General features: G+C 35.8%; 1 protein-coding gene across 2 annotated transcripts in view; it reads right to left on the bottom strand.

Moving 5' to 3' along the window:
• arhgap10 (Rho GTPase activating protein 10) overlaps positions 1 to 15,321 on the bottom strand; it is a 75,575-nt gene that overhangs the window by 11,644 nt on the left and 48,610 nt on the right. For both annotated transcript variants that reach the window (XM_067404884.1, XM_067404885.1), the window contains 4 exons: positions 14,426 to 14,531; positions 11,676 to 11,835; positions 8,450 to 8,588; positions 3,805 to 3,964 (listed from right to left, as the gene is read on the bottom strand). In XM_067404884.1, coding sequence (XP_067260985.1) covers positions 3,805 to 3,964; positions 8,450 to 8,588; positions 11,676 to 11,835; positions 14,426 to 14,531 — 565 coding nt within the window. The remainder of the gene's footprint in view (positions 1 to 3,804; positions 3,965 to 8,449; positions 8,589 to 11,675; positions 11,836 to 14,425; positions 14,532 to 15,321) is intronic.

Raw genomic sequence — 15,321 nt, 5'->3', positions numbered from 1 at the left:
GATGAGGTACAGCTGAAGGGATGGTCAGGTTATGCCTACAATATATGCAATAGTTTTCTGCTATCTAATTCAAATTATTTTCAGGCATGAAAACAGGTCAGGGGTGAAAAAGGTGAGAAGGATATTACCCCTCTAGGGGGGTCTGGGGTCCCGTAAGAAAAATTTAAATATTCCACATTTTAAAGCATCAATCTGATGCATTTTGTGATGCTTTTTTTGCCAACCTGTGGAGAGCTGGAGAAACTTAACTTCAGCCATGAGTCAAAAATGATTATGGCCTCCTTACTAAGTATTATGCAAGCCATTTCATGCCAGCCTGTCACTGGGTCTAACATTTACAGTATATTTGGGGGAAGAACCTAGCGCTATGATTGGTCGAACTCTTCTTCTTTTGCTGTTGCTTGATTTGAGGACTGCGCGTGCACAGAGGCGTCATCAGGTTTTTGCGTAGTTTAGAGTTACAAATCGTACCAGCGTACTTTGAAGTCAAAATGCGTATCCGCTACGTAAATTGCGTACAAGTTGGCAGGTCTACTTATTAGAACGGTGGACCACTTTACCTTCTGCCTTGTCAGTCCCCTCACCTCAAAATCTAACTTCTTAAAAAACGGTAGCATTAGCTAATAATTTTCCACCGGAGCTTTAGCTAGCTGGCTAACGTTGCGTTCTCTCCTGCTGTGTTCAATGACTCAATTCATCAAGCTGTAGCTAACGTTAGCCAAGTCTATGTCAACAGAGCTCCTGGGTAACTTATATACCAGAAAATATTAAAATTTTTGAAACCATTCAGGGCTTAACGCTAAGGATTTTTTCTGCTGGCCCAGTTGGGCCAGTAGTTCAAATTTTTACTTGCCCCGCCGAAATTTTCCGGGCCCCACATCAAAAAAATTAATAAAAGTAAAAGACAAGAAAATGGGCCTATAAAATAAGCATAGTTATTGTTTTCATTGTTTTTGATAAATTTAACCTCAATACATAAGGTTATAACACCAAAAGCTACTAGTTTTATTTTAAATATTATTAGATAAATAAACAGTAAGTAGTAAAATAGTAACAAATAATCAAATTACGAGTAATAGCACAAATAAATACAACAGAACAAACATATAAATTAAATGGTGCTTTTCAAGTTATGTAGGTTTAAACAGAAGTTGTACAGAAATTGTAATGTATAACTATGAGCGAATGAGCGAATCATTGAGATTCAACCGATTCATTCAAGCGGCTGATTCATTCAGGAAGTGTTGCTCAGAGACGCAAAACAATTCGGTGGACTTTGGAACTATTTTCGTTGGCGAAATACAGCGAAACGATTTGGTGTCTAAAATGTAAGTCACTTGATATTAAGTTCTTGTTCATTAAATTGTATGCTGAATAAAATCAATATCACATTTGTAATCATGCTAATATTTGGAGAAAAACGGAGCTCTTTGTGTAATATTGATTAACTTTATTAAATTATATATGAAATATATACAGGGCCATTTTTGCCCCTTATCTTGAATTTTGGGGGCATTTTAATAGACTAAATCACGCAGTGAAAGCATACACTTTAATATAAGCACACACTACTCTAACCGTAGGTAACAATAACTATGCTGTGTCTAGTAACATTAGACTGTTTTTGTAAAGTGAGGGACATACTCGATAATTTCAGATCGTTAAATCAACAATTAGCCTACAATATTATAGCAGTGGTTCCCAAACTGGGGTACGCGTACCCCTGGGGGTATGTGAGGTGACACTGTCTATGGACAGAAGGGAGTACGCGAACAAAATGCTGAATAGTTAATTTAACTCTACCTTAAAATAATATAAAAATAGAGCATGCATTTCTAACTGCCAAAATGTTGTAAATCATTTAATCAAATTACCTCATCATCTTCTGTCAAAAATGACTGTGTCCACACAAGCAGCATGCATATGATAGATTGTGTGCCGAATCTGCTGCCTTAAATCGCGCTATATTACTGTCGTTCTCGACAATGCACCTTTGTAAAAGTGGGGATTTAGCACTTACTCGCATGAAGAACAAATATAGACACAGATAATGGATTACTTTTGATTTAAGACTCAAACTTTCTCCGGTACAAAAACATACCTTGTGTGAGTTATTGTATTTAATGACGATAACGAGCAAGAATGCAATTGTTCCCAAATATCCACATGACTGCAAACATGACATTATTATACAACAGGTCAAAAAACAAAACGTAGATTTTAAACACAGTACTGCCAGTATTTACTCTATTTTGCAACGAAATAATAACGAAAACCACAGCAGAACTACAACACACGTCTGTGTTTCTCGAACAATTCTGCGGCTTTGAACGAATTGTGAGAGTCGATTCAATGATTCATTCACAGCCACTTGCTTCGTTACTGAATGAATGACTCGATGACTCACTCATAAAAACAGTGACTTGCTGCCACCTACTGGCGGTTTTAGTTTAATATGTAAAAATGTTACTTAGTTTTACCATCATTGCATATTTCTCTATTGAACATTTTTATTTAAAACATTATTTATTTTATAAAGTTATTCATAAAGGTAAAAAATGCAGTGGAAATCCATTTTTAATAGTAAAGGTGTGACTGCAGTCGAAGTGGAAGAGAGGGGGTACGCAGAAGGATGGTAATGCCTTCAGGGGGTACTCCATGCTAAAAAGTTTGGGAACCACTACCCTACAGCACTGGCCCGATCGGGCAAGTGACCGGTGCGTCTACTGTCCCGAGCGTCGTTCACACTGGCCCCGGGCCATCGGGCAGTCCTTATTGTCGAGCCCTGTCATCACTCACCAAATTCAGTCAGGTAAATCGCCGAGGCCAGGCGTGGTCTGCACCATAGACAGTAAAGTCTGCACTGGTGATGCAAGGCCCTTCGCGTTATTATTTCCATGCACTAGCGCGCCCTTCTGGCACGCTCATCTGTTCACAGTTCACTGAATCGCAGGTCGCAGTTCACCGAATCTCGCGCTCCCTTCTGGCACGTGCACCTGTTCGCAGTTCACTGAATATGAACACCCCCCCCCCCCCCCTTTTCATCAAATCTACACGATTCACGTAGGTCACCTATTTTGGTTTCAAAACGGCGAATTTCGCCGAAAGGTGAGGGATTTTCATGCCAATGTACAATGGATAAAACACATATAGCTGTTTTTTTTCTGACCCAGTTATTTTAGTAGTATTTTTATGCTTTTACCCCCGGTTTCACAGACAAGGCTTAAGGTAGTCCTAGACCAAAAAGCATGTTTGAGCCGTTTCAACTGAAAGTAACTTGCACTGACATATCTTAAAATATGCCAGTGTTACTGTTTTGTCTCATGATTTACACCAGTAAAGTTTATTTTTAGGGTACTTTTATAAAAGACATGCTAAATGTCGTAAATGACGTAAAGGTCCTAATTGAACTAAGGCTTAATCCTGGCTTAGAGTTTTTATTATTACTTTGAATTGGCTATTATTTTTATATTTTCAGTTTTCATTTTAATTTTAGTTTAATTATAAGTAATTTTGTTATGTGCTTTTAGTTTTTTTTTTTTTTTTTTTTTTCCTAATATTACTATATAGGTTTCATTTATTTTTATTTCAGTTTTGGTTTTTATTGATTTCCAGTTAGTAATTTTAATCTTCAACTTAAACTTATTTCAATTAGTTGCCAAGTTTTTCACCTGTTTAGTAATGTTTTTACACTTCAAGCACTGTAGTCCACTTTAGAAATTCTATACCTTTTTATACATTTAACACATGAGCAATGCATATTATGACAAAAGTTTTGGAGAGAGGCAAGTCTTTGCTACATACCCGGTGCTCTCTGGCATCGATGTGCTAATGGTGGCATGATGATTCTTGGATTTCTCGGGGGGCGTTCCTGAGGCGTTCGAGGACTGGGAGGAGACCGATTCATCACTGCCCACTGATGTTTCATCATTACCCAGGGCTGGACTCTCAGAGGACGGAGAGACTGGAGCAAGAAGCAAGAATCAGAAAGAATTGCAAAGAAGAAAATAATGTCCAAATGACAAAAAGAAAATGAGAATGAATAAGACATATATTGAGAGAGAGAGAGAGTTCAGAACCATTTATGAGATCAATTCAGACTGTTAATGAATACATTATCTGAATACATGGAAATGAGTTTGGGAAGTCTCTCTTTCTTTGTGTGTGTGTATGTGTGTGTTCTTGTGTTTGTTTGTATATCTGGTTGAGACAAACTGAAGACTTATAAGAAAAGTGACAATGTCTGTGCCATTCCAGTTCAAATACTTTGGTGTCTAAATAAAATTAGATCGTAGTTTATTGAAACGTTTAGAAACTTAGGGAAACATTTTAAGAAATGCATTAAATCATGATCTAACTACTAAAACATTATTATTATTATTATTATTATATAAAGGAAAACTCATGTTATTTTCACATTTCCAAACACACAGTGCCAAATAAAACAAAAAGCGTAAAGATTCAAATTGCTCATAAATTGAGGTGATATTTTGATTCTTTTCTCATCCTTTCTCATTCTTCATGACATTGTAGACATTAACTGACATGTTTTATTTTTGAACCTGACAGGTCATTATTGGTTTTAACACTCTTGTGTAGCCAACCACTGACTGTTACCATATGAATTTAAGCAAAAACTTTTGCACTGTGTGTTAAGAGGTAATAGAAACTGATAACAATTGTGTTTAAATGACAAAAGTAAAATATAAATAAATAAATAAATAAATAAATAAATAAATAAAAAGTCCACAAATTCATAAAAAAGCAGAACTTCATAGTGACAGTCCCTGTGCTGTCCTATATCATAGTATTTTTTTTTAAATTGAGGTATATCTGTAATGGGTTTTTGTTTTTGCAAAAAAAGCAATGCATTTAGTATAGTTTCCTACATAAATGCCCCCTTCACATGTGAAATGAACACTTTCTGATGGGTTGCAGGTTTTGCTGTTGAGTCTAAGATAGTTTGCACTGCTCCATCCTTCAAAAACAGCCTCTTTTCAAAGCCATATAACATTGTGGCACCCAATGTTCCCTCTAAGCTGCGCGCATGCACAGCCGCGCACTTCTGAAGCCGCAGCCGCGCAGAAAAAAATAATTGGCGCGCACACAACAGACATTAAAATCATGTGTGGGGAAATCTATTTGATTGTAGTAGTTTAAATGAGAAATAATTGAAGTGCTTTGGACAACCGCTATAGAGTTAGAACTGGTGAATGCGGTTTACAGGTTTCATAGAAAAGAGAACGACTGAGCGCGTGTGAGCTGGCTGGCCCTGAGCCAAATCAGTCACGGTAAAAATACTGTAATGTTTGCGGACTAAATACCTAAATATGAGAGGCAACGCAAAACGAAAAGAAATGTGAAATAAAACACCATGTTTTAATGAAAAGTGGTGGAAATAACGGATGATGGGCACAGAATGTTAAAAAAACTCTAAGACATTTACAATCACACACCCACCACAGGTGTAGCTTGCAATCTCAAAATACATCAGTGATATACCTCAGTTTAAATAGATTTTTGTGTGTGGTGGTGGTGTGTGGGTTTCAGGGATGTTTAGATAACTATAAAAGAGTTAACATTCACTTTTCTTAATATTTAGCTATCAGATCTGTTTAAATGCTTCAGTTTGTTTTTCAATTTATAATATATTAAAACAAATGGAAGCATTTAAACTGATATAATACTGTATATCAGTTTAAATACTTAAAGATTATATTATATTTTATTATATTATAATGTAAGCCTAATAAAAAAATTGATCTCACAAGAGGATTGCTTAGGGCTCCTTGCCACGAAAAATCTTGAAACCTCCTGGTATATAAAATCTGGGAAATTCATAAGCAATAAACATGTAATTTTTATGGTTTAACACTGTCTGTTGCTAATAATTGACTGTACAAAAACACATTATGGTTGTTCCAAACCATCATTGTAACTGCTCATATTAGATTATTATAAAGAACTGAACTGTCCTGCAGGAGGACAGAAATTATTTTTTAATAGAATTTCTTGGTAAAGACTGGTACAGTTAATACAGCAATGTGAAAAAAATCTCAAGAAACCTAAAATTAACCTAAATACTTAATTTAGTGACTGTTAATTTTTGCTCAGGTGACCAAAATATACGCTCAACAGAGAAAATTTGTACTCATCGAGAAACAAAATTAGAGGGAACATTGGTGGCACCCCCAAATCTATACTGAAATGTGCCATACAGACTGATGAACTCTAAAAGACAAAATCAGGGATCTTGGTAAAACCCAGTCACATTGTTCAGAAAGCCAGACACATTCCTTTGTAACCATTTTAAAAGTCTACCATTTTCTTTTAATTTCACTGACAATAAACAGTGGTTTGGACACTTACAGTATCAGCACGAATGCAGCATCACAACCTAAAGACAGATACAGATGCCTTCTTAAAGGCTGTATTTATTTGATCAAAAATAAAGTAAAAACAGTAAAATTGTGAAATACTATTACAATTTAAAAGAATCGTTTTCTATTTTAATATATTTTAAAATGTAATGGTCCCACTTTATATTAAGTGGCCTAAACTACTATGTACTTACATAAAAAAGTACCTTGTACTTGTCTTCATATTGAATTGCAAAACACTTTTGTTGCTATTGAGGTGGGATACGGGTAAGGTTAGGGAAAGCTTTGGTGGTATGGGTAGGTTTAAGGGTTGGGGTAAGGTGTAAGAGATGGGTCAACAATTTAATTATAATGTAATTACAGAAATTAATTACAGATGTAATTACATGCAGGCATTTTTAAAATATAAGGACAATGTAAAAACATGTATGTACACAATAAGTACATTGTAAAAAAATATATCTTCATTTCAACGTAAGTACATAGTTGTTTAGGACACCTAATATAAAGTGGGACCAATGTAATTTATTCCTGTGCTGCAAAGCTGAATTTTCAGAATCATTACTCCAGGCTTCAGACACATGATCCTTCAGATATCATTCTAATGTGCCGATTTGCTGCTTAAGAAACATCTCTTAGTATTATTAATAAAAAAAAAAAAAAAATAATAATAATAATAATTGTGTTGCTTACCTTTTGAACAGTAGTGTATCATTTATTCTGATACCAAAAGTGCCCCAACAGGGGAGGTCACCAATATAAATTGTAAGTATAGTAATATAAGTATAATAATAATAAGTTTAGTATTTAGCTTATGCGATCACATAAGGGTGGCCACTTTTCACCCTACATTTTACATATCCACACAAAACTAAAATGCATAGAGGTCCTTCAACCTTGAAAATGCTGATGTAGAGATTAATAATGATGGTTTGGCCATTTCATGAATCCAGCTTTAATACAGACTTTTATGGTTTTCCACCTTAGTGTGTTTATTTTGTCAGTGGCCACCCCCCCTTTCTGAATTAACATCCCAAAACACACAGGGATCTCTACTAAACAAATAACCAGTGTTTATTATCTTGTGTGGAAAAGTGTGGTTCATGTGATCCTGAAAACTGCAGCATTTTCGAAACCCAACACTTTTTGGAAAGCTTTGTGGCAATGTGCTAATTCACTTTGTGAAAAGAGTCAATGCTAGTTTTAGTATACCTGCACAGCTGTAGTGTGGAAGAACAAGTAAATACATAAAAACCTATAATTAAAAACCATAATACTTTAGTGTGAAAGTGAAACTGGCAATATGATCTGCTTTGTTCTGTACTAAAAATAAAAATACTTTGCTCAAAACCTAGCCTAATTCTGCATTGATCCCAGCCTGAAATTATTCCTGTAGGGTGGCATATCAAATCCAAATAGAGAACTGGGATACACATTTCTAAGCAGTCCAGGCCCACAAAAGGATCAGTTATCTGCCTAAATATGGACTGGCAAACTACATCCTGTAGCCCAGAGTGACAATGGGTAATCAGCATGTTTCAGTAGAGCATCACATCTGATTGCTCAGTGTGCAATAATAGACTTACATAGTCATGAACCCTCACTGAGACAAACGGTCAATGTCCACATGGGGGAAAAAATCCAAAAAAACAAAACAAAAACAAAAACAAAAACAAAAACCCCCAAAACAAACAAACCAAAAAAAAAAAAAACTGCAAAAAAAAGAAAGTAGTGATTTTAACACCTGGTTGATCCAATGAACATTTACCTCTATGAATTGCCGCAAAGTCTCTTTAATATTAAATAAAAAATTATAAATTATTAAGATATTACTATATATCATATCTCCAGGCCCAGGCATAATCTGCTGAATTTCTTCCCATTATTTTCTGAGATTTTGATGCAATATCTGTGAGAGTCTGTGTGGTTCTGCTCATCTTTCTCTTTCCGTTGATAAAGGCCCTAAATATTAGTCATTTTGTATTTAATAGCAAATGTATGTGACAACTATAATTCCTTGTGCTGTTTCTTTGACCTCACTGTGCTTAAACCCGATTAGTCACTCATACCTGTTTGAATATCCAGCACCTGAGGGTTGTACACAGCCAGCGGGCGATTCTGGCGGCTGAGCCTCTTGGACTGTCTGGTTGGCGCAGAGAGGGTTGTAGTTGCTAAGCATGGATAGCTGCTCGGAGCATCCCCGAATATCTAAAAGAACAAAAAGTTAGTTGGATTTTCTGTCTAGACTGAATATGTTGTGTGTAAAAATCAAAGTAAACAGTTTGTTTAGAGCCGATGCCTGCAGAGAAATAACAATGATTATGTATGCGAGTGCGAATGTGTGGTGGAAAAAAACAAATAAAGATTCTGGATGTGCTCGAGACCTGTATCTTAAAGGAATAGTCAATCCAAACTCATGTAAACATCAAAACTTTCTGCCTTACATGGAACACAAAATGAGATTTATAGTAAAATGTCTGAATAGCTGCTCTTTTTAATATAGTGAATGGCGACTACGACTGTCAAGCAAGACTTTCAAGGAAAGAATTACATGGAATAAAGATTTAATTTCACTCTGTTCCACACTCAAAAGTAATGATGCACCAAACCGAAAAAAACAAAACTGAAAATTTGGACAGTTGGGTAATTGAACTTTATGCTGAGTGTCGTGTTCTCAGGTGATAAATTAAATCAGTTGTATTAAAGTTCATTGGCAGCAAGCCTCTTGATTTTTCAGTCGAACAAATTTTACATATTGCTACTCTAGCATCATTTTTGGTCACGATGAGATTGATTTTACTTGCTGTCTCACTAGTTGAGATGTGGCCACTCATTTCCAGTGAGAAGCCTCACCTTTTATTGCTGAACTTGAAGTCCATAATGGATGCAGCTGTTTCTTCCTGTGGCCTCATGAGCCATGACACTACAACCATGTCCTTAAGGAGAAGCGCTAATTAAACTAAATTATTTTGGTCATTGATTTCAGCCCTTCAAAACCATTTCTGCTGAAAATTTTTTATTTTTGCTTCAGCTGAATTTTTTTCAGCTGACAAAATTTTGGTGCATCAAAAGATACCAGACTTCAGAGCACATGGAATATGAGACATAACTCATATGCATCCAATTTGTAATGCTTTTATGGTGCTTTTTAGAGCTTAAAAGTCATGACACAACAGTCAGCCATCAGGCAATGTCAGGCCATAGTTGAGCATCTGTCGGCCTAGTTTTTGTGGCGTTTTTTGCACCGTTGGCACTCGTCAGACCCCTGCCGGGTATGTTGAGCATGTTGAATCTCTGGCAGGGCTTGTCGGTGAGGGAGATCATTCTGATTGGCTGTTCAGCTTAGCGAACCAGTCCATGAGTATAAAAACCGACGTGATGAAAGCAAGCAAGCGAAGAAGCTACAGCTTTGTTTACAGTTTGCACAGCTGCAGACCTAGCTCTTTCCTTTTTGAATGATAAATACAGGCTACTGCCACCTGCTGGTTATTTCCACTCATGTGCAGAAAGTAAGTGCTTGTTGGCTGTAAATGACATGTTTTAGTTGAACTTTCCCTATATAAGAGGTGTTTGCAAGCTTCATTAACAGCAACAGGCATCAAAAGACCTCTCATGGGAGTTAAGCCTAAATAAGTTAACCCATGCTCATTTCCCAGTTGATTGTGAGAAGCTCAAACTGACATGCATTTGAATGAGTGGCAGCCGTTCAGTGACAACACAGGAAACATGTTTTCATAATAGCGTCGGCTTCATTATAGTCATGCAGCGTTTACATTTGAACCCCAGACGGGCAGTTTGAGTGACGGAGGTTAACAGAAGTGTGGAAGTCTCGACAGGGATGAACAAAGGAATGAGGGAGCTGGTAGAAGGGATGGAAATCTGATACTGCTGTGAAATTCTGCAGACGACAGCAAAGCTTGCTCTCTCTCTCTCCCTTTTTCCATCTCAGTCTTTGCCCATTCCTCTCTCTCACTCTCAGACTTTCTTCCTCGTCTTTCTCCATCCAGCTCTGCCTCTCTCTTGTTACCCTCTCACCCCTCTCCCTCTCTGTCTCTTTGCCCTCAGTCTACACACTTCCCCCTCGTCTCTTCTTTGTCTCGCAACTTTTCCAACTACTCTTTCTATCTCTCTCTACAGATGGACCTGAATGCAAAACACTGTCTGTTGAGTGCATCTGGGGGTATCAGCAGTCTGGAGAGGAGCTAATCAGTCTGCTGCTCTGCAGAGTCATTCCTTCTGAATCTCAACGCTTTGCCCACTTATTTTAACTTACCTCAAAACAACATCAAGGTCATACGCAATATCATTTTGTCTAGGAACGCTGTGTATTAAACATTAATCTGCCCAACTATGGAATTTTGGATGCTGCTTTAGAGTGCTTTTCAGAACACACGCAAAAAATTTTTTTTTGCATAATTATTTTACATACACTAAGCACACATATTGAAGTGAGTACTAATGTTGTAATGGGTAATAAAACAACCATGATGTTCACAATATCTTGCTTGGCTGCATGCATATCTCTTAAAACTGTGTATGATAAATGCAAACAAATTCCCCTATTTTTCTTCCAACATTTAATTATTCAAATGAAATCTTCCAGTTTATTTGATTTAATAATAATAATAATAATAATAATAATAATAATTATTATTATTATTATTATTATTATATTATCATTTTTATTTCAAGGTCAGTTTACCGAAGAGAATATGAAACACTGAAAATGTAATCAGCAAAAGTGATTAATAGATCCTAGTGTTTATTTTGAATACAGAACTAAAATATGATCATTGGTCACAACATTGTGCATACTATGAAAGCAATTCATCAGCCTGTTTCAAATGTAGGCTAAATAATTTAGAGATTATGAAATAATCTCACTCTTTCTCCCTTTGTCCCTCAGAATGAACCCCATTTTAGGATTAACCAGATTACTGTCATCTAAAGCTGATTAAACCAGTGTTTTAACCTGTATTTTAGTCAAATGAGTATGGTGGTCCAACTGTATTTGAGCCATCTGAAAGAGAAGCTAACTGAGCAGTGTCCAGTCAAAACACACATGGCTCCCCCTCCTGGCTGTGAAGAGAAATACACCAAACTCTGCATGGGCGATACCTTATTGAAAAGTTCAAAATCAAACATTGTTCAAATAAATACATTTCACTTGCTGCCTGCTGTCTGTAATGAGATACTCTCTGAGTTACTAGCTGTGTCTTTAAACCTAGTAAGCTGCAAACCTAGTCAACATTTTGGGCTGTTCACTAGTTTTAGTTCTCCAGTGTGAAGTCTGACCTTTTCATGTTGTTCTATGAGAATCTCCACCACAATGTTCTGGAACTTGAGATCCATAATGGCTGCAACTGTTTCTTCCTGCGGCCTCATAAGCGTGGGGCCAAACACTACACCCAGGTTCGCCACTGTCATCAGGTTTTGTTTACTGTTGGCAGCAACACTACACACAGACACACACACACAAAAGTTATCAAGTTATGATCAAATGAACAGGAAATATAGACATTACTGCACATTATTTATTTAGGGGAGAGATAGCAAGCACATTGAATTTATTTGTGTTATTTGTTTTGATTGTGAGACTAGATGTAGTTACCCTCCTATTACAAATATTCCTTAAAGACAACCTTCAGTCCAGTCTTACTGCTTTGCATCCTTGTTAAATTTACTCTGGTTGTTTTAATTATAGACAAAAATTACAAAATAAGAGAGAGGTGGGTAAAAGCCATTACCCAGATGACTTTTATTAGGGAGGTGAGGCTTGGCAGCATGTCAAAAATGCATTTTTTTTTTTTTTTTTTTTTAACTGCATGCTCAATGACTCAAGTATTATTTTCACCCTGTTGGCTATTAGTCTAACAGTTGAAGTTTTAGCTAAACTTCTTTACTCATTACATTTTCCATGTAGGTCATCTGAAAGCGTAACCTTACCACCCTTTGGATAAGAAACAAATCATTCCTTTCTAGGTCACAATGAAAAACAGTCTGTCAAATACCCACTTCATTTGGATCATTTGACTCAGAACCTGGTGAGTTTTTTCTTTTTAGTTTGGTTCATGTAGGCATCTACTATATGAACATCGTAATCGAATTCAGATCAAACAAAAACAACAACAACAAACATGGTCCAAGACCACCTTGAGAAAACTTTGATCACAATAAGTACACTACCGTTCACAAATTCAAGCTCAGTAAGTTTTTTTTTTTTTTTTTAAGAAATTCATACTTTTATTTACCAAGGATTAATTAAATTGATCAAAAGTGATAAAGACATTTATAATGTAACAAAGTTACAGAGTTGTAGAAGAATTAAATATTTTCTATAAAAATATAAAGCAGCACAACTGTTTTCAACATTGATAATAATTAGAAAAGTTTCTTGAGCACAAAATCAGCATATTAGAATGATTTCTGAAGAATCATGTGATGCTGAAGACTGGTGTAACGACTGCTGAAAATTCAGCTTTGCCATCAAAGGAATAAATTGCATTTTAAAATATACTGAAACGGAAAAGTTATTATTAATTGCATTATTATTTCATATTACTGTTTTCACATTGTTTTTTGTTAAAATAAATGCAGCCTTTGTGAGCATACGAGACCTCTTTCAGAAACATATTAATCTTAAAAAAAAACAAACAAAAAAACAATATTACTGTACCTATACCAAACTTTTGAACAGTACAGTTTTGTATACCTAATAGAGCTTTGGAGAAAATAAATAAATAAATAAATAAACAAACAAAAAAACAAACTCTCTTCCTCTGCAAATGGCTATTAATGTTCATACAAACTGTCAATTTGTACATACAAATTGTCTAGATTATATATTGTTTTTTGCTTTTTTTGCACTTTGTCTATCTTGTAAATTTGTTTATTATTATTTTATTCTTTTTATTATGTGTCTTGTCTTGTCGCTGTTACTCTGTTGCACTGTGGAGCTTCTGTCACTAAAACAAATTCCTATTATGTGTAAACAACATACCTGGCAATAAAGCTCTTTCTGATTCTGATTCTAATGACTACTTTGAGAAACAGGTGACACAGTTTTGAAGATTCTGAAATGCAAAACAACTAACAATAACTTCAATAATATTTTAGCCACTGAGGAGACAGTTTGTTAATATGCAACTAAAAAAAATAAATAAAATTCAGAACAATGAAAACAAACTACAGCCCTGAAAATGCCAGTTTTTTAAAGGATGCCCTTTGAAAAGATATACGTCACAGGCAGACAGCAATTAATCACCTCTCTTATTCCATTTCAGATAACATGTCAACATTTGGCTTTTTCCTCTCCATATCTGATGGGTGTGCAACTGCGCCAACTCCTAAAGCATTTTGCGCGGGCTGGAGTGGATGGAAGAGGAATTTAGTGGCGGATAACCTGAAGTTAATTTCCAATTGCACATCCTTGGCTGCCAGCAAATCCCACTCTATATTTTGAGGAAACGTGGCTGCCCAGTCACTGATTGCCGGAGGTTAGAGAGATTATGAGCTTATCTTCAATTTGCTTACATTCACATTATATAAAAATGTGAGGCCTGAGGTAAAGCCATGTAATGGTAGCTAACATTCTTTAGAAATATCTTAGCCGATCTAATCTCTTACAGAAAGCTGTTGCATAACTCTAAGTGGGCAGTTGTTGGATGGAAAGGGGAGGGTAAAGGCTTGTTCTTTCTAGAAAAAAATAAATAAAATAAATCTAGATAACAGCATGGAGACTTTGAAAGTCCATGTGGAGTTGTCTCTTTGCTCAGTCTCTTTTCTCTCCAGAGTGCGGTCTGTTTGTTTGCTATGTTGCTCAGCAACAGAGGTTGCCTATGGACATTTCTACTGGGGCTGCCTCTAGGAAGGGTGTGTGTTTGTATAGTGAAGGTAAGCACGGAAGACAGAGTAAGTTAGAAATAATGAGGGAAAAAAGTGTCTGACGGCCGAGAGAAGTAAAAGGTTGGAGAAAGAATAGAGAGAATGTACACAAAAAAATTGTATACAGAGATAAAGAGAGAGAAAAAACAGTTTCCACTCACTTGGCGAGATGCTTGGTAACCAGACTGAGCACTAATCTGTTCCTCTCTGGCAATTTATGAACCAGACAGTGAATGGCCTGAACTCTAGATTCTGGACTAGCGCTCTCTGTGTAGACCAAAAAAAAAAAAAAGTCAGAAGACATTATGAAACATGCAGTGTGGCAATTTACACTGATAAATATTCACTTTTACAAAAACAGTTATACAAGTTTTAAATTCTGCACTACATATACCATCAGAGCCTGATCCATTAGTTTCTTAAAGACTAAATACAGGCACTACCAGTCATAAGTCTGGACACACCTGGCTGAGTGTGTTAACTATAAACCTACATGTAAATGTGTATGTTTGGAATTAGTTTTGTATACAAATATACATTTCACCAATGTATAAATTATTTAAAAAAATCTTATATAATAATAAAACATCAAAAAACGGTATAAAGAAGCATCCCAAGATTAAGCTCAAAGTTGGTCCAGGAAATGAATTAAAATATAATATATATTCGTTTGGTTTCCATATACCTGCCAAACTTCCAATCCATTAAAGTTTTGATGTTTTATTATTAAAATGCTGTAAATGGTAAATGGCTGGTGTAATCAGTGTTTTGTATTATTTACTGTATATACAGGGGTTGGACAATGAAAAGGAAACACCTGCTTTTAGACCACAATTTGTCAGTATGTTGTAGGGCCTCCTTTTGTGGATAAAGCCACGGTCACACTAGACTGTGAACGCGCAAAATTTCATCGGATGCTGCAACGGTCGTGATATGACGTCACGATCTACAGCGTCTTTTTTTGTAAACATGAATTCAACATATAACATATAGTAATACATTCAAAATATATATTCAGAATTTAGTCATGTGCTTTTGTCATTTTTATTGTCTTACA

Source organism: Chanodichthys erythropterus, chromosome 12 (assembly GCF_024489055.1).
Source record: "Chanodichthys erythropterus isolate Z2021 chromosome 12, ASM2448905v1, whole genome shotgun sequence".
NCBI classification, from domain to species: Eukaryota; Metazoa; Chordata; class Actinopteri; order Cypriniformes; family Xenocyprididae; genus Chanodichthys; species Chanodichthys erythropterus.
This window is presented reverse-complemented; position numbering and strand designations above follow the sequence as displayed.